Here is a 27578-nt window from a genome sequence, read left to right on the forward strand (position 1 = left end):
ACTTTAACATGCAGAAAAGTGCGACTGAAAGTCATCGTATTTTGGTGGAAGTGTATGGTGACCATGCTCTAGCTGAGCGAACGTGTCAGAAGTGGTTTGCACGGTTTAGAAGTGGTGATTTCGGCTTGGCAGACCAAGAGCGAGCTGGACAGCCAAAAAAATTTCAAGACGAAGAATTGACAGCATTGCTCGAGCAGGATTCGTGTCAAACGCAGGAACAACTTGCAGCAGCATTAGGCGTTGATCAAACAACAGTCTCCAAACGCTTGAAAGCCATGGGAATGATTCAAAAGATGTCACATTGGGTTCCACATGAATTGAAAGACAGAGACGTTGAAAGACGAAAAACCATTTGCGAATTGCTGCTTCAACGACAGAGCAGAAAGGGGTTTTTGCATCGAATTATTACGGGTGATGAGAAGTGGATCCATTACGAGAACCCTAAACGAAAAAAGCCTTGGTGAAACCAGGTGAACCAGGTCCATCACAACCAAAACGAGATATTCACTGTGCAAAGGTTATGCTGTGCATATGGTGGGATATGAAAGGTGTGGTGTACTATGAGCTGCTGCAACCGGGTGAAACTATGAATGGAGAACGTTATCGACGACAATTAATGCGTTTGAAGCAAGCTCTGGCCAGAACACGACCAGAATGGGAGAACAGACATGATAAACTTATTGTTCAACATGATAACGCTCGCCCACATGTCGCAAAACCGGTCAAAACCTATTTAGAAAATGTCGGATGGGAAGTTTTACCCCACCCGCCGTATTCACCAGACGTTGCTCCTTCGGACTACTACTTGTTCGATTGCATGAACAACGATTTGATTGGACAGCGGTTTACTTCTTCAGAAGATATCGAAACATGGGTCTCTGACTGGATCGCTTCCAAGGATGAGGACTTCTTTCGCCACGGAATCCGTACATTGCCTGACAGATGGGCGAAAGTGGTGGCTAGCGATGGACAATATTTTTCTTAAGGTATTTATGTATTTTGTGTTTGTACTACAGCTTCAATGTGTGCGTACCAACCGCACGAATTAATTCCTAGACCAAATACCTTAACAGCTTTCTAGCTGACACACTGTCTCTTCCCTTTCATTCAACTTCTCCGTGTTGGGGAAACATATCCGTTTGTCGCTACGTTTACGCCATGTGTCTTGTTCCCTGTACACTGTGGGAGACCTCTAGCAATATCTTGCTGGGTGTTCATTCATATTCATTGATTACGTCTCGTCCTTAAGTTTTTCACAGCAGTGTATTCAGTGTTTCTTCCAGACATGTTTTTGAGGGGGCACTGCCCCCACCCGGAGCTCTGAGAGTGCCCCCCCCAGAGAAGACCAAATAATACGTCTATAATATAATAATAAATAGAATTGTATCGCAGTGCCTCCCCGGAATGTTAAGGGTGCCCCCCCGGAACATTTTTTCTGAAAGAACGACTGAGTGTATTATGTGTTGAAAACGTATATTATAGCTACTTTATATAATATTGCGCTACTTTATGTATGTTGATGTAAAGCTTCGTATTTTGAGCCTACGTTCGTCGTCCAGAACGCAATCTGCCCACTTCAGGCGACCCTTCTGTATATATTAATGAAAGGAGCATAGTGACCATTCTTAGTAATGATGATATGAAGTAGGGTATATTTTAAAAATCTATGTTAATTGAAAAATAGTTTGTCTAATTTTAGCTTATCTTTAATACAGTTTAGATCAAACAGGAAGGGGGAAAAAAACAAGTAATTTTGGCATTAATCTAATACTTTTAAAACTTATTGATATCGACATGAATTTAATGATAACAAAATAACGTCTTTCTGATAATTTTTGGCAGTTACATTTAAATTCTAAAATGTGATAGGTCCGCAATATGCTTTGGTTCCGGGGACAGCAATCGCTTAAGCACCTCTCATAATTACTTATCAAACTCTGAACTGCTTGATTTTGTTGATTTCACGAGAAGTAATCTTTCAGTTTAGCTAGGGCCTTGCCATTCTCCTCATAAATGACTGCAATAAATTTTGTAATCGTGCTGCAAATTTAACTTAAGCAGTAATCACAATTTAGAAAGTGTCTTTGAAAAGCAGATTGTCTCTGTTCACGTTTCTTTTTTTTTTTTTAAAAAAAAAAAAGAAAGAAAACAAAAAACGCGTTCTGTTCCTTGTTCCCTAAAATGGATCGAATTCATTTCATTGTTGTACTAAACACAATTTCCAGTGCAATAAGAAAAAGTACATATCCTGTAACAGGATGAACCTGAAAGATGTGCACAAACTCCCGGAGATGATTCGTGACAGCAAAAGAAAAAGTCTTCTTGCATATTGTCGAATTCAGAATCGTGTACGAGTGACAGGGATGCCAACTTGGAATCGACAATCGAATCTGACAATTGGAACGGCAGAAAGATATGCACAAACTGCAGAAGATGATTCATGACATCAAAACCAGTTAATTGTAGCTATAAATATGAGCAAGATGGTATATACATTAGGCAGTTATGCAGATAGAGGTAGTTAGTGTACATCTTTCTGTTCCGTTCCAATTATCAGGATTCGATTGTTGATGCAAGAGGACTTTTTGTTTTCTTTTGATGTCACGAATCACCTCCCAGAGTTTGTGCTCATCTTTCAGGTTTACCCTGTATAATGCAAAGATACTAGAGAAATATTAAAAAAAAAAAAAGAAAGAAAATATTTTTATGGGGAGGAGATGGTGTTTTCTAGAGCAGTGGTATTTATCCTTTTTTACACGTACACATAACGATACTTTTTTCATTCAAGTGTGTACGTCCAGACTTAAGCAATCCTTAATTCAAATTATAGATAATCCATTATACCACATTATATCAAAAAATAAATTATAAAATGTACTACTTATTAATTAGATTACTCAATTTTACTATAAACAGGAGAATCATGCTATACATTTAACAGAAGTATGCCATTTTATATTTACGTACCCCTAAGAAGTAATTGCGTGTCCTTAGGGATACCCATGTCCCAGGTTGAATACTACTGTTCTAGAGTATCTGACTCCTCACTTTAAGGGTCCTCTTACTGGTGTGTCATATGACGATAGAATCTGGATGTAGGGCACTGGTTCCTAGATACAGGGTGTTGAAATATGAAAATTCGATTTAAAAAGGAAGGGAGGATCTGTGTTCTACCTTCCAGCTGTGATTGCAGAGGGCTATTGGTATTTCTTAATGATAAAGAGTTGCATATTGATAGGATAAAGCGTTCAGAAGATACCGATGAAACAATGACCGTCTTGCCATATCCTTTAAAGTAATGAGCTCATTGAAAAATATTACTGGCCGTCTAATTTTCGATTAAATACGTGCATATATAGGATATTTCGATAATAAATATATAGGATATTTTGAGTCTTAAAAAATATGACTGACCTTGCATCGAAAATTACTTCTAAAATATGGGGACATCAACTATCAGATAGTATTTAAAGGGATAAATGTTGAGTAATATTTAGAAAACTACGGTCATTCATCTTCCAAAAGCGCTACTCCAAACAGTTATCATGTTAAATATTTGAGATTGTAAAAAAAAGGAAAGATACGTGATTTTATCTGTTGTAATACATACTTCATGATATTACTCATAGAGGCAAGTCTACAAGTATTTTTCGATATGGACAGCCATGAAAAGATTATATTTCTTTTATTTTTACCTATTTCATCCTTTAAAAAATAGAAATATTGCCGTACACAATTTTCATCCAAGCAAAAATTTAAATGCAAAACCGTATTTCTGCAAAAGGAAGGAAAATGAATGCATTTTTTCTTTGATGTACCTTGAAAACAAACCAAATTCCTATTTCATTCCATCAAAAATATATAAATAAATAAAAGATAAACTAAACTTTGTCACTCCAATTCCTTAAACTATATCATATAGTGTTGCAGCTATTAATGAAACATTTTCTTGTGAAATACGAACAAACTTATAAGACATTTTTCGGAACACTTCACCGAAAGAAAACTCATTCCCAAAAGTAAACTCCCCTAGCAGATTTTTTTAATGGTAAATAACTTCGGGTTATTAATGAAAGATTTGTTTATAAGGTAATAAAATGACGTGAGTGGTTTGCCCACAAAAAAAAAAAAAAAAAAAAAGAATATACCCTTTTTGGATATTCTCTTAGAAATGATTTTATGCAACATTATAAAAAAATAATAAATTATTTATTTATGAAATACGACCAAAATCACCTGAGTCGCTCCCTACAAGAGAAACATGTATTTATTCCTTTCCTTCTACAAAATACAAAGAAACTAACGTTCGTTTCACTATAACGTAAATATGATTTTTTTTTTTAAAGGCTTTTATAGGCCCTTGTTAGGGAGAACGACTTTATAGGATTCTCGTGTATATGTATCGCAATTGCAAAGAAAGGAACTAAATATAAAGTTAACATAACAATATATGTGTAACAATAATACAATAAAGTACTCAATTTATGTAGAAACTGGACATGTAACCGTCCTGGACACTAGAAACAGTTTATGCATTATGTAGGGCTGGTAAAACATACTCATGAAGATCATCTTCTGCATTCCCGGTGTTTGGTTCTTGGCTTATGGTTTGGGCTTGACCGAACATTTCCTCATACCAATCAACAGCATCTGGGTCCAGGAAAGGGAATAAACTTCATACGTCTCATTCTTTAGCTCCGTACGTCTACTTTGTAGTAGACCTGACAGCAGGGCATCTTGCTATTCGTTTGCACCACTTCCGTAAAATTAAGCAAACGACTTTTCTTGTTAATCAGCATTTAAATTCTTGTAACATTTACCTTTACAGCACCTGTCCACTAACGCAAATTGCTTTACGGGGATATCTTTGCCACTACTTGTTACATAGCTCTAGCCTGAGTTCCTTTTCTTTTTCTTTGCACTACGATCGCTCTTTGACTGTCTCTTCTGTTTCTTCGGATTATAATCGAACTCATGTTAGCACCCTGTGACATGTTCAACGTTGTTCAATCAACTTTCCTACCAACATAACTGCAGCAGATATTCGCTTTCGTCTCACGACGACCTCAATTCCTTCACTATAGCAACATCAAGACTTAAAGATATCAGAACGAAATTTTCCAGATGTATAGAAATCATATCAAAGAATTTAAAAATACCATCTCCCTAAAAAGGGCCTATGCCGGTATGGGCCCCTATTACTTAGAATTCCTTAATTATATATTATTTATTGAAATATGAACAAAATCACCTATCGTTTTTGAGAAAATCATTCGAAAGAAAACTCACCCACAAGATTAAATTAACGTTCCCGAATTTTCTCAGAGAAATAACTTATACCACATAATGAATTGATTTGGGAAATTGATGTGTGAACTATAGACAAAATCGTTAGAGCTTTTTTAAAAAAATGAAAATCGCAGTTTTTAAAAAAAGTTCACAAGTAAACTATCCCTATTGTAGGGGTTGGAAGAAAATTCGGAAAGCTCCCTGGAGGATCACATAAAAACTTTACTTTTAATATTTTGTTGAGATGCTTTGAACGGTATGGCCTCTAAGTCAGTGTATATCAGGACGAACAGATTGCAAATCCATTGAAATCTTGAATTCAGTTTTTATTTTTTCACGGACCACCATACTTTCCTCTCTCTCTTCGTCTCTCGAAAGTAAAAAGGAAACTCTTTCGCATAGAACATGTTGCTTTCAAACATTAATAATAATAATAATAATAATAATAATAATAATAATAATAATAATAAAAATAATAATAATAATAATAATAATAATAATAATAAAAATAATAACTATGTACATGTATACATCGGAGTGGACAGAGCAGAAGATTTGATTTCACAATTATTATCTTTTAGACCGTAATTTACATTTCGCTTCACTGCTAATGGCAGAAACGTTTTGTAAGTAGTTTCACTTTCTACCGGCAGGTGCCACTAGGTCCCTCAGATCAGTATGTACGATTCGGTGCTGGTGTCCAACTGATAGCGCCAGAAGTACCAGCTTCTCCAACTTCCAATCTCACCGGCAGAGATTCGCAGAAAATGGGGCTTGCTCTTTCCGCAGTTGTCTTGCCGATGGATGTGGAAAGAGGGTACATCACCAACGGCTGTTTACTCGGCGGTTCTCCGTTGCTGTCACCCTGCGCAAGGAACACTTTCGTTATTTGCAGGTATGGAGATATTATTATTATTATTATTATTATTATTATTATTATTATTATTATTATTATTATTATTATTATTATTATTATTATTATTATTAAATCACCATTAGAATACTTCTCATAAATAATTATATTTGTTAAAAAGAAAAGATGAAATCGTTATTTATAAATGACGTGATAGAGTCGCGCTAGCTTTACAAGTGGAAATAAGATTGTTTTGATTTCTTTTACGCTCTTATATAATACGTAGGCTATAAAGGACGGAACCTGCTATTAAGTGTGGATCAAAACTACAACTGCTTTCCTGTATTCAAGGCGTTGTGCTCCTAGCTATGATCACGCTTTAGTTACAAGCTTACAAAGAAGCTCAAATCGAATCTCGAGAACAGTTTGCTTGGTTCTCGAGATTCGATTTGAGCTTCTTTGTAGGCTTGTAACTAAAGCGCTAGCTTAAACGCGCATGATCATAAGTTTTACTAGGAGCACAACGCCTTGAATAAATACAAGAAAACAGTAGTAGTTTCGATCCACGCTTAATAGTAGGTTCCGTTCCTTATAGTCTACGTATTATGTAAGAGCGTAAAAGAAATCAAAGCAATCTTATTTCCACTTGTAAACCTAGCGCGACTCTACAGCTTATATATTACGATCTGACTCTAGGTATGTTGGTTGACCAATTCCCATGAGCTCAATCAAGCAGCGTCCGCCTGATCAGTACCTAGATTTTTGACAACAGTAGAGGAAGACTAGATGGTGTTAGGAGTTGAAAAATAGGTGACTCTTGAGGGAATTCCAGTCAATTAAATTACAATTTTATCTCGACAAACTAAAGATAGGATACTTAATGTCCTATTTTGTTCCATTTATCTAACAGTTAGGTCATTTAGTAAGTTTTCTTTCCTTATCTAGTAGGAATAAAATTGTAGCTTCCACGAATGTGACTTGTCTCAAGGACCGCCAGTGAATGAGGTGTTCATTCAGCACCATGAGATTAACTGAGAGTCTACTTTAATGCAAGTATTAGCGGAGTTCGGTTAAACTTGTAACCAAATAAACCAGGTCTACTGAATCAGCAACAACAGCCTGGGATCTCCCTTCCCCCAAGCCAATGCTTAGACGCAACCATCCAAAAATACATTTGCCCCCATAAATAAACCTTTTTTTCCGAAAATTTACCATTCTGCTGTCATATTGTACTACTCTTAATGAAAAATTATATCCCACTTTAATATTTCCATGGACACAATCTGAGCCATAAAACTCACCTGTGAGCACCCCAGACAATAACAGCAGGAATCGCGATGTGTTGCCCGCTCATCATTCAATTTACAACCACCAGCTCATTGGCTTCGTGCCAGGAAGTTTGATATCAATGAATTTGAAATCACTGGCGTTACATCGCACGAAAGGCTGTGGCTGACTATATGGCTATTTTAGTTAGAATTATGTGTGGTCAGTTCCCGTACCAGACCGAAATTCGCAAGGTGTTTTTCATGACTCTGATTCAACATCGAAAATGCTGTCACCACCTGCGATCGAACCTAGACACCCGAGCTAACCATTGAATTATACCTGTAGGGCACCTAGACATCCTCATTTAGCCGGAACAGTCCCTGATCTACATTATCTGCCCCTCTAAAGATAAATGCAAACTTCAAATGTTCCGATTTTTCTCAAAAACATAAGTTAATTTCATTTAATATTTGAAAAATACCACTGTAATTAGTACGTTGTGGTGAATGTTGATCTACTATTTAATTATAATATTTCAACAAAAAAGTGCGTAACTATGACTATACTATAAATTTTCATGAGTTCTGTTTTTTAGTGAAAAGTTTCACATTGTCTTGGTTTATTAGTCTGAACATCTTAAAGCTCTATACACGATATATAAATTATACTTATCAAATTTCTTTGTATTCGGTAATCAGTAGTGCAGTCAAAATTATATTGAGAAATAGCGAGTTTTATAGCTTTATCTGTTACAAAATCAAAGGAAGTTTCTGGTTTTATATCCTATTGTTATGCCCTTTAGACTAAAGGAAGTGAATAATTAGGAAGTAATTAATGGAATGAGTATGTGGGAGGAAACAGGAGAAGCTCGATGGATGGATGGATTAGAGATCAGTGTCCCTTTCAGCAGCGAGGCTATATGAGACGTGAATCTACAACTTAATGTAGAACCCGAACCACATGAGCTTCTGCCGGGAATCGAACCAGGTCTCCCTCGTCGAAAACGCGTAGGTTAACCGTATAGCCACGAGAAAGCTCTAGAGAGAAACTCGAGAAAATTAGCGGACATGATGTCCAACATAAACTCGTGTGGCTGAGAACCCAAGCGGGACTTCTTTCACAGTATGTGAGCGCTCCACTCCTGAGCTATCGTGTCCACTTTATATGTTACAGTTATGCATATCAGTTGACAAGCAATTTTGTTTTATTTTGAAAAACTGATAAAATTTGCTGAATAGAACGGCAAAGTAACTAGGAAAAATATATAAAAGTACAGGAAGTAAATCATATTAGAGATAATTGGAGAAAGAGAAAAGAAATTATTATATGTGGTTTGAGAAGAATTTGTTGTCTAAGGGACATACTACTTCATTTCAATTTTGCTTATTCCTGTTTTGCATACAGCCATGTTGAGAATTGTATCATTATTGCAGTCTCACCTTAGACGTAGGCGAAACAGAAATTCCTGCTTAAGAAAAATTTCAATCTGTGCCGTACAAAGAATTTCGTCAAGCGCGATTCAAGCACTATCATAGCCTTTCAGAACAAGCATCAGTTTTGTTTATATATATGTATATAGTGTACGTATATGCGACTATCCTTAGAATATGCACCAAACTTCTAAATGTGCATTTTCATGTGCGCATATGCATTTTTAAAAATCCAGGGCCTAGCTATCACATTCTTCACTTCTTTCTTTTTAAGTTTCAACTCATTCCATATAGCGTCTATCAAGATGGCTGCCACTGTCTTGATGTGTTGTGCCATGTGTATTCTCTCTGCATATCAGACCCACTTTCAACACTGCTCTACACCTTTAGGTTTAGTCACAGTTGTGGTATACTTTCATTTGTTATTATTATTATTATTATTATTATTATTATTATTATTATTATTATTATTATTATTATTATTATTATTATTATTATTATTATTAAGTTCAGGAACTAAATGTCTCACCAACCCGTCAAATATTATTTTGGAGTTTCATAAAATCATTTGATTATTTTGACTGAAGAGATTGACTGAAACAAATGGATTGATCGTGCATACCGATCAAATAATTTAGTTTCTGCATATGTTGATTCTGCGTTTTTATGAAGTACTTGGTTTCACTTATAAATGCACAGGAATAGAAACAAGTAACAGTGTATATACTACGTGAAAGTTTGGTTAGAATATTGAAAGTAAGTGAATGATATATATATCTGATCTTTAGGTACCGTCGGTTTACGTACTACTATGGACAATGGATCTATAGCAACCCCCACAGAAATACATTGGGATCAACTGGATTGATCACATTCATCAACAAACCCGGTTTCTACTTTTGGTCATCTGCGTTCTGGTCAAAATTCATAGTGATTCTCAAGTGGTTCTTTGATTTCTTTTTGGACGAACAGACACACGAACAGAAAGTTTTGGTTTCTCAACCAGATTTCTTAATTAGCTGCAACCAAGTCTCACAATTCATTCTTAATAGGCTGAAAATAAACATTTGAGAGATTATGGTATAAGCATCTGTGGCTAGAAACGTTGTCCTTTCCTTAAAGATCACTACAGAGCGTATAAATGCAACCAGTTTTAGATCAGCAGGTGCACTTCTTTTCTTTAACTGCATTTTGCTTTCTTTTCTTCTCCATACTAACGAGAATGTTTCTCAATAAGCGTCTCTCTTTTTGTACAAAGCAGAAAGTAATTTTGTAAGTTGAAGTCCAAATAACAAGTAGCTTCATAGTTGTCACTAAGTTTAAGAAATATCCAAGAATGTTGTCAATGTTGGCGGATGCATTGTATGATAAATATCAATTAATGAATAATCTCTTCAATTTGTTTCTCCTAATTGGTTAATTATGACACGTTAATACACTGATTCCTTAAGACCTCCCACAGTTTTAGAAAGTTGAAGAACAGGATTAGCGTGTATTTTATGTAAGTATTATTTAGTATTTTGTAATGATTTCATTGCAATTTTATTTGTGTCTTCTAAATCTTTTGAAAGATATTATGCTGTGTGGTAGAGCGATTATGCCCTGGTATAAATCGTTTCCTGGTTCAGTCTCAGACCATGTGAGATTGTGGTGGACAATATAGTGTCATTTTTCCTTTGTGGAGGGGGTCGAAGTACTTCTGATTTTTGCAAGTTTAATAATTCGACAATATTTCCATAATAAACAATACAATCAGACTCCTTGAGCCTGTACACACTCATAATTTTGACCCACCACATATTTCATAATGAATAATACAAGTAATTATCAAAAATTTGCATTTTTCTGCACATATCTGGCTACCATACAGTGACCAAGTGAGCAAATACATTAAACTTTGGCGTACCTAAGAACGGATCACGTACTAGAAGTTTCAATGTTGTTCGCTAGATGCCCTCCACTGCAGGATGTTTGCTGTCGTCTAACGGTGAGATGTATAATTCTTACTACCTTTGTTTCAATAGCAGAAAATGGAATCTGGATACACACCTTTAAAGTCACCGTTACTCGTGAAAATATTAACAGATTGACTCCATTATCGACTTCAGCTGAGCCGATTTGAAAAAAAGAGAACAGAATTTTAAAAAATGCGCTTTCGTTCAATAATTATCGTATACTTACATTACACGTACTAACATTACTATGTTATAAGTTCCACTTGTGTGATCCTAATAATTTTAAGGTTCATGTGATGGGAATATTGTAATTGTTGATGTGTGTGTTCGGGAAAGTATGCCTAGAGAAATGTCTATAAGGAATAACCATTGGACGAAAGTTTTTTTTTTTTTTTTTTTTTTTTTTTTTTTTTTTTTTTGTAGGATTGGAAATTGAAACCTCACCACTGGAAATTCCTAACCATTAAAATTTTGTTTGGTTTGTAGTTTCTAGGTTAACTGTTTCTGTGCCCAAAGAAGTGATAAACGGTAGTATGTTCTCCAAAAAGCAAATTTCCGCTTTCAGTATGAGAAAGTTTCGCAACACTACTTGCTTGTTTATTACTTTTGTTTGTTTTTCAAGGTAGCTTCTTAGCAAGGGCGCTGATTTCTCTGTAAATTTGGGGGGCCCATCCAGATGCAGAAGGAATATATAAGGATTTTAAGACAAATTGCATTCAAATTATACCAAATATTCATAAATACAATGTGAGCGGGTGCACACGAGCTTTGGGGGTCCCGGGCACTTCGTCCCCCTCAGGATCGGCGCCCTTGCTCCTTAGCTAATTTTCTTATTATCACAAAAAAGACAGTTCCTGTAAAAGAGGTCTCTTAAGTGATCAAGGTGAAAATACAGTTTTATTGAATTAACATAATTTCGATAACAGCTAATGTATAGTAGACACGAGTAAAAGAGTCTTCTTATTAGGATCACTCAGTAAGGCTGTAATATTTTATAATTAAATCCGTTATTCCACACGATAACTCTTGAATGAATGTGATTTTTTTCTGTTTTTGCAGTAGATAGCTAGGGTGATACTCTGAATTCGTTAATGAAGACAATTCGTTAACGGATAACAACGACTTTAACGGTGGCTATCTGTAACCCATATCCTATATATGTAAGTGATTTTTTTTTATTTCTTTGCAATAGATAGTAGAGCGATTATATCCAAAAGTACGTTAATAGAGTAAATCCGTTAGTGTATTAACGGATAACGGAGATCTTAACGGTGACTATCCATATCCCATGCATGTAAGCGATTTTTTATCCTTTTTCGCAATAGATAGCTAGAGCAATTATCTCAGCAAAGTTCGTTAATGGAGTCCATCCGTTAATACTTTAACGGGTAACGGCAACTTTAACGGCGGATAACTATATGCGACATCCCATACATATAAGCGAAACTTTTGATTCTGTTTTTGCAACAGATAACTACATCGATTATCTCTGTCAAGTTCGTTAATGGAGTCAATCTGTTGACATCTTAACGGGGAACTGTGACTAATCCTGTCTCTCCATATCCTCTACATGGAAATAGTTAGTCATCATCTGTATTACCTTTAGACCCTACTGGAGTTTATTTAACATTTACATCGTTAAAAACGACTTAAAGAACTTGGAGCTTTGATCTGATCCCACGCATTTTTTTTTAAATTGTAAACTAACATACTATATTTTGTTTTCATGAACTTGGGATGTTGTTGGGAGGCACGGTGGCTCAGTGGTAGAGTGCTTATCTTTGGTGCATGGGCTTCCTGGTTTGATCCCCGGCCAAATAACTTTGTGATGGACAATATTGTGTCCGTGTGTTTTCCCGGGGTACTCCAGTTTCCTCCCACATTCCCATTTTATTAATTCTTCCATCATTCACTTGCCTTGATCAGTTTCTCTTAGCCTTAAATGGCATAATCGTGGTACTTTAAACTGAAAGATTTCATTTCAGTTTGAAATGTAGGTCTTAAAATTATATTCGTACGTAATTTTTAGGCCTTTAGGTGTGGCCTTTTAAAATTAAGGTAACATATTCATCATTAACACGAAAAATTAATAACTGAAAAAGTGAATAGTCTACGTCTAGCACTACCAACATAGTTACTTGTTTTCATTTCTTTATCGTTCAGTATTATTAAGTATATTTCACTAAGAACTATAAAATATATTATCAATCTTTATTGTTATGAAGGCGATATTAGTGTGATTGAGAACGTGCTATATTGAGACGGTTGGTCTTCCAAGATGGTCTCTGCACTTGTTAACTATACCAGATTCAATCCCCGATCTGGTTTGGAGCCCACGTTAATAGTAAATACTGTCCTTCATAACCTCGATGTCGTATACTGACTTGAAACACGAAAACTAAAACCTCACTGTAATTTAATATAATTTTAAAATTGGAGAAATTAAAAATATGACCAGCGTAATTGTGTGTATTGGAATGAAAATGAATTCTGGATAGAAGTTTGAATTCCTCTTCGTTCGTTCTGAATGAAAGTATTTCCACCATTATTCTCAGCTGTTTCATGCTTCTATCATCGTATTTTCATCAATGTAAACCCACTGTCACTCATTGTTTATAAATAATATATGTATTGTATATATATCATAAGTTTCGTGTGTGCAAACTTTGATGTTTTTCTTGTTAATTACTACTATGGTGAGCTCCGTGATATATAGGACATGACGATATAATGTATTTTCTCCACGTCTTGCGGTCATGTTCCATTTTATAGCGTAGGTTGAATGAATTGATAGTAATCGGGATCCTGGGTAAGTTCATATTCCCACCATTGTGTGTAAGAACGCGAATGTCTTTATCCCGATGTAATCACTGTAGCACAAAGAGAATTTCTTTTCCTGCGATTGTTTACCATGACAGCCCAGCTATCTCCATTGTAACAAGCTTGCTTCTTCGTATTCGTTAAGAGAAGGAAAGTTTGCCAACTAGACGATTTTTGTCAACCCGTCTTCATCATAAAGTTTGGCAGAGAGTTGTGGAAACTGTTGATTCACGAAGAACTTTTGTAACGTTAATGTTAAATTCTTCTTTATGATGAATGGCGTCTACAACATATCAACATTAGGAAAACTTACAGAAAAGATGAACGAATTAAACTGTAAGTTCTTACAAGCTAAATTGTAAATACAGAATAAACCAGTTATAACGACTCCGAAGGGACCGCAAATTTACGGTCGTTATAGCCGATAGTCGCACAAACCGGGTTTTCATTTTCTTGCTCAAAATTTCGTATCTAACAATAAGTTTTAGGCTATTCACTTGTTGAGCATGTTTTAAACTTACTGTATGTGTTGTATAGTATAAGTCATGAATGACATACAATATTCTCGTTCCAGATACTGTATTACAAAAATTAATTTATTTCCGTACAAAAATGAAAATACAGTACTCTCTATATAAATTACTGTATGTACTCTCGTACAATAAATGCAATGCTGTTTTTTTTTTTTTTTTTAAATGTTGTACAAATGTAATGTACTGTACCTTACACATTAGAAAAATCCAACACACATAGGTCTAACCACAAAACATCAAAAAGTAATATACACACTATTATTCCACGTCTGTACTTTGAAAACGCTTTAACTTCAGTAAGCAACGCAGTAACGCATGTACTGTACTACTTAAGGTAATCAGTTATCTTTGTTTGCTTCTTGCAGTTAAGATGTGCGTACGCATTTTGCATTTGACGGTGTATTCGTTTCAACGTCTCACTATTGACATTTATATAAATTACTCGCTAAAGCTCGCTGGGGGCTCCGCCCCCAGACCCCCGGTCATGTCTTTGCAATGAGGTGTCAAGTTCTAGAAAACTATTCCTTGAGGAATTCGCTTCCCTTTACAGCAGACAACTGTTACCAACACATACATCAATTCAGCCAGTATTATTCCTTCCATCCAACTTTGAAAAGCAAACACACAATTTATTAGAAAGAACTCTATTACTACTTCTACTCTGGCAATCATGTACATGGCTTATTATGTACACTTTGTGCACATCTATACATGTTAGAGACAATTACAGAATTTATTTTCTGAAACATAAACAGCGTACACTGTCTTCCAATAGCCTACCTATTAAACCTTGCGTTTTCTGATAACACCCACTGTTTACAAATGTGAATTTTTGCAGCGTTTTAAATATTTATTCGTAGCATTTTTTAATACTATGTTTTGCAGTGTAATTTAGTACAGTGTGTTATAATAGTATCGTTGTTGTTAATTGTACATATTACCTGCAGGAAAAGTAGTTCATATCTGAGATATAAGAGTGAGAAAATATTTGAGGCTTCCTGCACATTTATTCTTGTATTTACAATGAAGACTACAATTTACTGGGTAATTTACAAATATGAATATTGTTGGAGAGTGTTTAATTTTTTTTCATAGCATTTGAGTGAACACTACTTTTATACTATAATGTAGTACAGTGAATTATAATGGAAACCTTGGCCATAGTTGTACATATTACCTCAGCAAGACTTCTTGAAAAGTTTCATATATACTGCACAAATTCTTGTAGTCTCCCTGTATATTTATTCTTGTATTTTCAATGAAGACTGCAATTTGTAGGTGATTTACAAATGTGAATATTGGTGGAGGCTTTTTAAACATTTGTTGGTAACATTTGAGAGAACACTACTTTTGCACTGTAATGTAGAAAAGTCCCTTATAATGGAATCGTTCGGCATAGTAGTACATATTACCTGCAGCAAAACTTTTTGAAATATTTCATGTTTACTGGACAATTTCTTGCAGTCTACCTGTATCTCTCGTCTTGTATTTTCAATGAAGACTACAATTTGTAGGTAGTTTACAAATATGAATTTTGTTAAGGCCTTTTAAACATTAGTTCATAACATTTGATTGAACACAAGTTTTTGCGCTGTAACGTAGTACGCTGTATTACAGTGGTGTCCTTTGGAACAAATGTACTTACTGGGCAGCACGACTTCTTGAAATATTTATATATACTGGGCAATTGCATACAGTTTTCCTGTGTTTTTACTCTTGCATTTTCAATGAAGACGATTATTTACTAGGTAATTTAGAATTTGAATATTATTGGAGGCTTTCAAAAAATTTGTTTATAGCATTCTAAACAACACCACTTTCTACATTGTAGTAGAACAGTGTAATAGAATTTGTCTTTGCCATTTATTATTACAATTAAATAACAACACATCATATCCTTAATCATACTAAAAAACGCATATATAGCCCGATTACAATTCCGATTATAGAGGTGTAATTCCACAGAAGCCGGCCCGCTACGTACCAGTACTGTGTGAGCAGTAAGTAGGAAGTCAAAAATGTAAGGAATTGAGTAGTGAAGGGGAACGACGTGAACCTACTGCGCAGGAGACCTGGGTTCGATTCGCAACAAGTTTTTCTCTTACTTTTTTCTTTCTTTGAAAGTTTATTTTTATAGCATAGGTGATTGAAAATAAGCTCGACTTTATTATACACGGCATTTCATTCCAACCGGACCCGCAACTAAAACTATTAAATCGAAAGGGGCACGTCTACACATATCTTATATATTATAACTATGTACGCTGCCGACGAGAAAATTTTCAAGAGGTGCCCATTTTTGTGTGTGTGTGTGCAGTAGCATACGCTGGAACTTATTTCGGGGGGGGGGGGGGGTCAAAACTCAATATCAGGGTATTTTATATTTAAATTCCTAAACTTGTCCCTAAAATTAGGCTAAATTTACACAAAAGTTGGAATTTCGGGGGTGGTCTGGACCCCCAGGACTCACCCCCTCCGTACGTCCCTGTGTGTTTGTGTATTTTCTTAAAATTAATATTTTATACTTTTCACTTGTGGTATTCACTTCAGATTTGGTATACGCATCTATCTTAACGAGGGACATAAAAGGGGAGAGAGATATTTTGCAATCATTTCGGTTTGAAGCAGAAACTGTTGTCGCGAGACAAAATGTATTGCTGTCTTGTATGGACACTATATCGTGAAAATGTCAATGTTTCTTTCAGACTCTTTTTGGGGGACACTGCCTCCTCAGAGCGCCCGTGACAAGATCAAAATAATACGTTTATAATACAATAACAAATAGAATGTTATTAGCAGTGCCCCCGGGCTAATACTCCCCCCCGAACATTGCTTCCGAAAGGGACACTGGTGATGTTCCATTTCCAAAGCTACATATGTTTGATTTTGAATGCTTGAGTATCGTCACCAAAAATTTACACGAACATACTGCCTCGTTTCGGGACCATCTCAAAAGTTGCCTCTACGTATGTAATAATGAAAATATTTTGTTCCCGCAATACGAACAGAAAGTACTTTGCTAATACAAAGAAATAGAGATAAGAAAAAAATACAAAAACCGTTTAGTCGGGAATAGAACCCGGACCTGCTAATTAAAAATCTTACACGTTACCTCTGAGCCATGCTCGTATGTTGATTCATGTTTTTTCTATTATGCTTAACATAGCTCATAACAAGGCAGATCAAGCCAATTCAACAACATGGCAACTTTGCATTCAAGATGGCGACTTCTCCAATGATTTGTTTCTCCATTGAAACTGTCCTTCCTCCTTAAGAGTATACCAAAACATGACTGTCCTATCGTCAGAACAACTTACAATTTTCATGGTTACAAACTTTTGAACCGCTATCATACTATATCGTGCAAATGATGCTCAATGTTTTTTTCCAAAATGTTTTTGGGGGGTACACTGCCTCCTTGGGGCTCTTAGAGTGCCCCCGCAGGAGACCAAATAATACGTGTATAATAGAATAATAAATAGAATACAATGAGCAGTGCCCCTGGGAATACTAACTGTGATCCTCAGGAACATTGTTTCTGAAAGAAACACTGCTGTTGCCCCATCTCTAAAGCTACATATGTTTCTTTCTAAATAGTTGAGTATCGTCTCGAAGCTTCACACGAACATACTGCCTAGTTTCGAGACGATATCAACAGTTAGTGTATAAATATATTCTTTTCCTCTATGTCTGTAATAACGAAAATATTTTGTTCACGCAATGAAAACAGAAACTATTTTGATAAAACGAAGCAACGTGATAAGAAAAAAAACGTAAGATAAAACAAGGTTTGGCGGGGAATCGAACCCAGACCTGCTACTCAGAAAGCAGACACTTTACCGCGGAGCTAACTTACTACGTTGAATTTTGTTTGTTTTATTCTCCTCAATATACCACATAAGAGTCCAAATGAAGGCAATTCAAAAATATGGCAATTTTGCATTCAAGATGGCGACTCCTCCAATGATTTGTTTCTTCACTTAAACTGAACTACGTCCTTAATAACATAGCGAAACCTGGCTTACCTACCAAGAGCACAACTTACAATTTTCATGGTTACAAATTTTTGAGCCGACATTTTGAATCGAAGATGGCGACTTTTCCAACATGTCGGATTTTTCCCCTCACATGCGCAGTAATCTACACACTTGAACGCAATTTCGTCATTCCACCATATCTACAAGTTGTGTAGAATTAGACGCCCCCTTATAACATTCCTAGTACTTTCTTACACCGAACATGACTATTTCTTTCAAGTTTAAGGGCGGATTCGCAAACTACGCATCAGAATAAACATCACCTCGAAATTTCAACGTCCTAGATACAGCCATTACAAATTTCACATTTTTTCGATTTGCGCCGCGAAACGAAAACGAATTTTAATGCTCTTTTTTCTATCATAAACTATGTTCCTAGCTTCACTGCCTGACAAAATATGACGTTTCTATGGCGTGCGGAACTACTCTAAAAACCAGCATTTCGAAACGACGAAAAATTTCGACACTTCATTTACATGGAAAATGTCGCCTTTTTCGTGATATCGGAATTTTCCCATTACTCACATCCCATGACGAACAAGTATGCAAAATTTGGTGTTTGTATGTTTTGTGGAAGTATGCAAACAATTAAGTGTGTTTCCGATTATAGAGGTATATAATTCCACAGAAGCCGGCCCGCTACGTACCAGTACTGTGTGAGCAGTAAGTAGGAAGTCAAAAATGTAAGGAATTGAGTAGTGAAGTGGAACGACGTGAACCTACTGCGCAGGAGACCTGGGTTCGATTCGCAACAAGTTTTTCTCTTACTTTTTTCTTTCTTTGAAAGTTTATTTTTATAGCATAGGTGATTGAAAATAAGCTCGACTTTATTATACACGGCATTTCATTCCAACCGGACCCGCAACTAAAACTATTAAATCGAAAGGGGCACGTTTACACATATCTTATATATTATAACTATGTACGCTGCCGACGAGAAAATTTTCAAGAGGTGCCCATTTTTGTGTGTGTGTGTGCAGTAGCATACGCTGGAACTTATTTCGGGGGGGGGTCAAAACTCAATATCAGGGTATTTTATATTTAAATTCCTAAACTTGTCCCTAAAATTAGGCTAAATTTACACAAAAGTTGGAATTTCGGGGGTGGTCTGGACCCCCAGGACTCACCCCCTCCGTACGTCCCTGTGTGTTTGTGTATTTTCTTAAAATTAATATTTTATACTTTTCACTTGTGGTATTCACTTCAGATTTGGTATACGCATCTATCTTAACGAGGGACATAAAAGGGGAGAGAGATATTTTGCAATCATTTCGGTTTGAAGCAGAAACTGTTGTCGCGAGACAAAATGTATTGCTGTCTTGTATGGACACTATATCGTGAAAATGTCAATGTTTCTTTCAGACTCTTTTTGGGGGACACTGCCTCCTCAGAGCGCCCGTGACAAGATCAAAATAATACGTTTATAATACAATAACAAATAGAATGTTATTAGCAGTGCCCCCGGGCTAATACTCCCCCCCGAACATTGCTTCCGAAAGGGACACTGGTGATGTTCCATTTCCAAAGCTACATATGTTTGATTTTGAATGCTTGAGTATCGTCACCAAAAATTTACACGAACATACTGCCTCGTTTCGGGACCATCTCAAAAGTTGCCTCTACGTATGTAATAATGAAAATATTTTGTTCCCGCAATACGAACAGAAAGTACTTTGCTAATACAAAGAAATAGAGATAAGAAAAAAATACAAAAACCGTTTAGTCGGGAATAGAACCCGGACCTGCTAATTAGAAATCTTACACGTTACCTCTGAGCCATGCTCGTATGTTGATTCATGTTTTTTCTATTATGCTTAACATAGCTCATAACAAGGCAGATCAAGCCAATTCAACAACATGGCAACTTTGCATTCAAGATGGCGACTTCTCCAATGATTTGTTTCTCCATTGAAACTGTCCTTCCTCCTTAAGAGTATACCAAAACATGACTGTCCTATCGTCAGAACAACTTACAATTTTCATGGTTACAAACTTTTGAACCGCTATCATACTATATCGTGCAAATGATGCTCAATGTTTTTTTCCAAAATGTTTTTGGGGGGTACACTGCCTCCTTGGGGCTCTTAGAGTGCCCCCGCAGGAGACCAAATAATACGTGTATAATAGAAAAATAAATAGAATACAATGAGCAGTGCCCCTGGGAATACTAACTGTGATCCTCAGGAACATTGTTTCTGAAAGAAACACTGGTGTTGCCCCATCTCTAAAGCTACATATGTTTCTTTCTAAATAGTTGAGTATCGTCTCGAAGCTTCACACGAACATACTGCCTAGTTTCGAGACGATATCAACAGTTAGTGTATAAATATATTCTTTTCCTCTATGTCTGTAATAACGAAAATATTTTGTTCACGCAATGAAAACAGAAACTATTTTGATAAAACGAAGCAACGTGATAAGAAAAAAAACGTAAGATAAAACAAGGTTTGGCGGGGAATCGAACCCAGACCTGCTACTCAGAAAGCAGACACTTTACCGCGGAGCTAACTTATTACGTTGAATTTTGTTTGTTTTATTCTCCTCAATATACCACATAAGAGTCCAAATGAAGGCAATTCAAAAATATGGCAATTTTGCATTCAAGATGGCGACTCCTCCAATGATTTGTTTCTTCACTTAAACTGAACTACGTCCTTAATAACATAGCGAAACCTGGCTTACCTACCAAGAGCACAACTTACAATTTTCATGGTTACAAATTTTTGAGCCGACATTTTGAATCGAAGATGGCGACTTTTCCAACATGTCGGATTTTTCCCCTCACATGCGCAGTAATCTACACACTTGAACGCAATTTCGTCATTCCACCATATCTACAAGTTGTGTAGAATTAGACGCCCCCTTATAACATTCCTAGTACTTTCTTACACCGAACATGACTATTTCTTTCAAGTTTAAGGGCGGATTCGCAAACTACGCATCAGAATAAACATCACCTCGAAATTTCAACGTCCTAGATACAGCCATTACAAATTTCACATTTTTTCGATTTGCGCCGCGAAACGAAAACGAATTTTAATGCTCTTTTTTCTATCATAAACTATGTTCCTAGCTTCACTGCCTGACAAAATATGACGTTTCTATGGCGTGCGGAACTACTCTAAAAACCAGCATTTCGAAACGACGAAAAATTTCGACACTTCATTTACATGGAAAATGTCGCCTTTTTCGTGATATCGGAATTTTCCCATTACTCACATCCCATGACGAACAAGTATGCAAAATTTGGTGTTTGTATGTTTTGTGGAAGTATGCAAACAATTAAGTGTGTTTCCGATTATAGAGGTATATAATTCTTTGAACATAACAAATTTTTGTAAAGTTTTCACTGTACTCAGAACTTCGTTAAGTGATGGTACAACAAATTGTTCTTCTTGCTGTTTATTTTCATTTTCGTCAATTACCTGTTGGCTTTGGGTGTCAGCTACAATTTCTTCTTCACTCGCTGAGGCGCACACTGCAAGATGGTTGTCTACCTCGGCAAAGTCTTCTATTTCACAAGTTGACAAAGATGGACCAAGCTCTTGCTCTAATCGCGCAAGAGGAATAGCATCCTCCACATCTTCATCATCAGCTGTTGCTGAAAACGTGTCGTCCTCACCGTGGGATGGGGAAGAAAGGTATCTGAAACCTGCATGTTTAAAGCGATCAGCAATGGTCCTTTTGAGTGACATTTTCCCACGCTTCAGATATCATTAAAATTGCATCAAGAACTGGTACTCGATTTTTTGTAACATGTTCATCACCTGAAGCTTCCTGTACTGCATCTTAAGAGATTTTATAACTCCCTGGTCCATAGGTTGTAAAACTGAAGTGACATTTGGAGGTAAAAACACAAGCTTTGTGTATTGCAGATTATCAACTACAGGATGAGCCGGGCAGTTATCGACCAGGAGAAGAATTTTTCGTTTCTTTGATTTCAGTTGAGAGCCCCAGTTACACAACCACTTTTCAAAAATTTCCGATGTCATCCAAGACTTTGCATTGTTTTCATAAACTACATTAGGGAGTGAATATTTTTAAAACATCTTGGTTTTCTGGATTTGCCAATCATCAAAAGCTTTTCTTTACAAAATCCCGTCATATTTGCATCAACCATAACTGTGATTCTTGTTTTAAACATTTTGCCAACCGAACACTGTTCACCTTTAAATTTCAGAGTCTTATCTGGCGTCGTATTGTAAAACAAGTTTCATCTGCCTTGAATATATCATCTGGCTTGTAACCTTCACACAAAGCAGGCCACTTCTTAGATAACCACTCGTCTATTACACCTTCAGGTACACTCCCAGCTTCGCAACAAATGTTCCCAGCAACAATATCATGACGAGCTCGGAAACGTTGTATCCAAGAGGAAGAACAATTGAAGTTCGGATTGTCCAACCGACGAGCAAATTCATTGGCTTTCGCTTGAAGAATAGGTCCATTGATCGGCACATTATTTGTTCTTTGCTGCTTAAACCATGTAAGTAAAGCTTCTTCAATCTCTTTGTGGTCGGATGATCTGGCCCGCTTGATTTTTAAAGACTTTTTTTTTTTTTCGAAAAGAGACTGTATTTTCTCTCTCTCCTTCCAAATTATAGAAATCGTCGAGTGTGATAGACCCAATTCCCTCGCGATGCTGACGTTTGTTTCTCCGTTTTTTAATCGCCATATTATGTGTGACTTTTCTTCAATATTAAACACTTTTCTTTTCTGTTGCGACATCTTCAGAGCGATGCTTGCCTTGACTATTTAACAGACAGACTGATTGGATATCTATAATACTGTATACTGAAAACAATAGTTTAAAAATAAACCTTACATTGTTGTCAGCAAGAGTTTGAAAATACGTAAACCTTACATTGTTGTCAGCAATCTCCAAACACGTAACAAACAAAAATCAACATTGAACGTTATAGCCGATACATTTCTCCGATAATGTGATAAAAATAAGTCGTTCTATACGATATGTCGTTATAAGCAATGTCGTACTAAGTGATTTCTTAAATACATTTTTTTTTTTATATATGGTTTAGACGTTACAGTTAGATTTCGTCGTTATAACCCAATACGTCGTTAAAAGCGATGTTATTATAAACAGTTTCGACTGTATTTCATTCATTAAAAAAAAAAAAAAAAAAAAAAATCAGGAGCTAGCCTCATATTGGAGTTTCCTGAAGAAATTCTTACAAGTTTTCTGGTATTTATTAATATTGATTAAGAATACGCTTACTACAAGACAGATTTGATTTCAATATAAATAAGTTTGTTTCAGTGATGCAAGCTTGATTTTAATCTAAACACAGTAAGCATTATTTGATTGCAAAGAGAGCTACACGAACGAAAACCGATTTTGATTGATGACTATTAAAAGCGATAAATCTTTGAGAGATCTGTGATACGTATTTGATCTCAAAATTTAGATTGCTTGAAGTTATTCTGTAATTGATGTTTATTGTGTCAAAACCTGGTGTATTTATGGTCTTCACCAGCAGAAGGTGTTGATGTGGAAGAAATTGGTAAGGAAACAAGCACTAGCCTTGTTTCAACAGGCAATAATCTATGTTATTTTTTTCGGAAAGAGATGTCATCGTTATTTATTTTGGTAAATTGTTTTTATAAATATTATGAAGCTATTTTATATGTGAAATGGGAACTAGCAAATATACATATGTTTTGGAGTTGTTATATCATTTGATTATATAGTAGAATTGTTAAGTAAGAGAATTAAGGTTAAAAGTGGTCGTCCCCATAGCAGCCATTTGTTAATTCAACATAAACTAAATCAGGGACGGACTTCTGGAAGGTGGGTTGTAACACTGTTACTTAGAGTTACTTTTAAGATCCCCAAACTCTGGCATGGGTTTTATTTATATATATAAAAAAAAATAAAGTTTCCTCTTGTGCAGCGCCCCGATCGCCCCTCCTGGATCCGCCCCTAAACTCTCACTAGCTACCCTTATTAAATAAATCTCCAAAATATTATAATAAAAAAGTTATTAACAAGAGGTTTCATAATTCTTGTATTTGCTTGTTTCGGTACTTGGACGCTCAGTGTTTGTGCCCGATGAGGTGTGGTTTTGCCCTTAATTGGTAATCGAACACGGAATCTTGCGTATCAAAGGCAAGTAGGAAGTAGCCGAATGATTAAGCTTTATTAGGTCATTATTGCCAACCCACCACTGTAAGAAATCTGTACGCTTGTCTCACATGAATAGTATTTTCTCTCATCTTTTTTTCATATGGGGCCTATTTTCTACTTCTTACAGAGGCTGTACGAAAATAAAAAATCAAGGAAGTTTAGAAATGAGAACTGGAGAACAGCTATTACAGGGAGTTGAAGATTACTTATAATGCCATGTATTTTAACTTCGACAACGCACTCCTCCAAGTTCATTTTATATGCTATAAATTGTGTTATAGACCAGGGTGCAAAATCATCATAGTCAAAGTGAAGCATGGGTACACAGGAGCGTTAAAAAACGAAGTACCGGTACTCATCACACTGGATGCTTCGACATAGTGTGTCACATATTTGAATATTCATAATTGTTAAACTTTGTGGAATCATGGGTACCACTCACTACTAATTCACTCGTTAATTGCACATGAGATACATATTAATTGACTATGGATTGCTGTAATTATTTTATATACTTCTTATAATAGTATCATTTTATTCACCCCAAGTAACTTATTAGTGGGAATAGGATTTTGCTCCAAAAATATTGAGAGGAAATTCTTCCACCTACCCCCTCCCCTGGATTTCGCACCCTGTTATAGGCTGTTTGTAGAAAAATCCACCATTTCTCCCCGGTTTGCATATTTTGCGTATAAAGTTGAATTAGTACTTCTTAGTTCGTGAGAATTAGCTGTACATATATATAATAAGTTCCTATGATTGACAATATTGTATTAGGTTAAATCTAACTTAATCTCCATGAGTTAATCAGTATCGTAAAAAAAGAAAAAAAAAAACGTTTTGCTACCGAAGCGTTTGTCTTTCTTTTGTGAACAAAATATGTATGTCCATTGAGAATTTAAAATTTTGGTAGACTATGTCTTTACTTAACCAACGATTGATCGGAAACATAAAATGAAAGGAAGGAATGCATATTTAGTGTTAGTAGTTTAACCTATTGATGATTTTCCATATTTTAATATAAATTACATTAGATACTCTATTATTGATCTTAATAGGGTTAACATAAACTATGGGCTATTATAGATCAAAGATGCTAACACTGTATTCTTCCAGGTGATCTGATTGTCTTCTTTCATACACTATAAATCAATGGTTCTCAACGTGGGCGTTCTCGTTTTCAAAATGGGCGCTGGAACAAAAAGGGGAGATTGGGGGACGATAGACTATTTTAGGGAGCGTTTGAGAATTCATGACTTGTTAAACTTTTTTATTATTACTATTGGACGAAAGCTATTACGCATTTTACAAGTTATCAAGTTTATTTTATTTATATTTATTTATTTATTACAAATATTAATGTAGGCTAGATTTTTCGAGGCTGAATCTAAGAATAGAAGCGTTTTTTTTTCTGGATTTCAAGTCTTACGCTTAGCCTTGTAGATGGGTGGATTGGATTAAGATGCGGGGACGCTCAGGACAATCACATTCACTCAAGAAAGGCGCTAGGCTCGAAAAGGTTGAGAACCATTGCTATAAACCATGGTAAATATACAATCTATGACGAGCTTCCCCAGCATATGCGCATTCTAATTCATAAGCTTGTTTTGGGTAACAATACTTGTAATTTTTGATAATACATGCATGGATATGCTAAAAGAACAAATATAAAAGTGAAAAATAGAGAGAAAGAGAAAATATTTTGAATTTATTATATAATTTTTGAGCAAGTACCTACACGTTATCCAAAAATAAGATTACATAATGTTATATTTTCCACATTTTTTTTTCTTTTCCTTATGACAGCGAAATAAATGTGAAACCATATTATTATTTTAGCTCTTTCACCGTAGTCCAGATGTATTCTACTTGCTAAGTGTCCATATTCATGATTAACATACAGCTATTCTATCTTCAGTATTATTAAAGATTTTCCGTTACGGTTATTTGTATATTTTTCAGCGTCAGTGGTAGTTTCTTTTCATGGATTACTTCAACTTCACGAGCTTGGAGATAATTAATATTCTTCATTAATATGTCAATGTAATCACTCCTCTTGTATCTCATTTGCTAAATAGCGTAGAGTAGCAGTTCTATACTTGCTTAATAGGCTAATTAAATAACAGTAATGACAAGGCCTAATAATAATCTCGGATTCATTTATATTTTTTCTGCAGTCACATAAACACGTCATATTAAACCCAGATTTTATTATTTACAATTCCTTGTTTCATGAGCAGGAAAAAGAAGAAAAGAAAGAAACTTGAAAATGGGATATCGTAAACTTTAAAATTACTAAAATTATGCATTAAAAGAAAAGAAACTCAGCATTTCGTTTGCACTCTGTAGGCTAAAATCTAATGTTGAGATTTTGATAAAATAGCCAATTTATACAATCAAATGATATAAATTTTATTCATAGAAACTTATTCTGTTTATAGCTCCCTTTAAACTAATATCACAACGCAAAATAAGTTTTTTTTCTTTAAATATCATAATCAAAAGAGATTCAAAGAAATCCAAATTAATCAAGTAAACTATAATTGAATAATTTTGCATTTTTAGTATTATCCAATTAGGTTTCTACACAAATTATGAATGCCTGTGAACTCTGTTTTTAGTGGCAATGCAGCTAATTATGGATGCTTACTGACTAAAATGTGTTGATTCTAAATTAACATGATGTATGATATATGGTTTAGAGTAACATTACTAAGGAGTTTTATTCGTTGCTGCGTATGCTATTAAAAAAAAGCCGTTATTCATTGTCCTTTCGCAGACGAGTAGAAGGGCGCAGAAAACTAATGTGCACTGATAACGGAATTATCATCGTAACCGTACGGATGACACTACACTCACCCACGTTCCTCACCGCTGAAATGCTCACGTGTGTCATAAATTATTATTATATACCTAAAGAAAGAAGAGAGAAATCCGTAGCCTTCTTGACTTCTGCTGTGTATGAAGCGTGTGAAAATGAAGACCCGGAGGGTAATACTTTGTCATCTTCCGCACTTGAGGCCCGTAGGCCGTAATTAAAAACGGCCTCACCGCTGGAGTCAAATCATCCTGAACCGAACAACAGCAAAATCTTTTATCATCGGTTGAATGAATTTGATTTTTTTTTTTTTTTTTTTCGTGTTTCAATAGAGTCTTTCAGAAAGTAATATGCATATAAAAATGTACAGTTTGAAATATTCTTTTGGTAAGGTTAAATAAAAGTTTACGTTTCTTCAAATTTCTGGGA

General features: G+C 35.5%; 1 protein-coding gene across 2 annotated transcripts in view; it reads left to right on the forward strand.

Moving 5' to 3' along the window:
• LOC145678347 (cilia- and flagella-associated protein 161-like) overlaps positions 1 to 27578 on the forward strand; it is a 228209-nt gene that overhangs the window by 123909 nt on the left and 76722 nt on the right. For both annotated transcript variants that reach the window (XR_014130364.1, XM_081748388.1), the window contains exon 3: positions 5943 to 6184. Coding sequence is in view for 1 of the 2 variants with exons in the window: in XM_081748388.1 (XP_081604514.1) it covers positions 5943 to 6184 (242 nt within the window). In the remaining variant the exon portion in view is untranslated. The remainder of the gene's footprint in view (positions 1 to 5942; positions 6185 to 27578) is intronic.

The sequence above is a fragment of the Thermobia domestica genome, chromosome 2 (assembly GCF_964235325.1).
Source record: "Thermobia domestica chromosome 2, izTheDome1.hap1.1, whole genome shotgun sequence".
NCBI classification, from domain to species: domain Eukaryota; kingdom Metazoa; phylum Arthropoda; class Insecta; order Zygentoma; family Lepismatidae; genus Thermobia; species Thermobia domestica.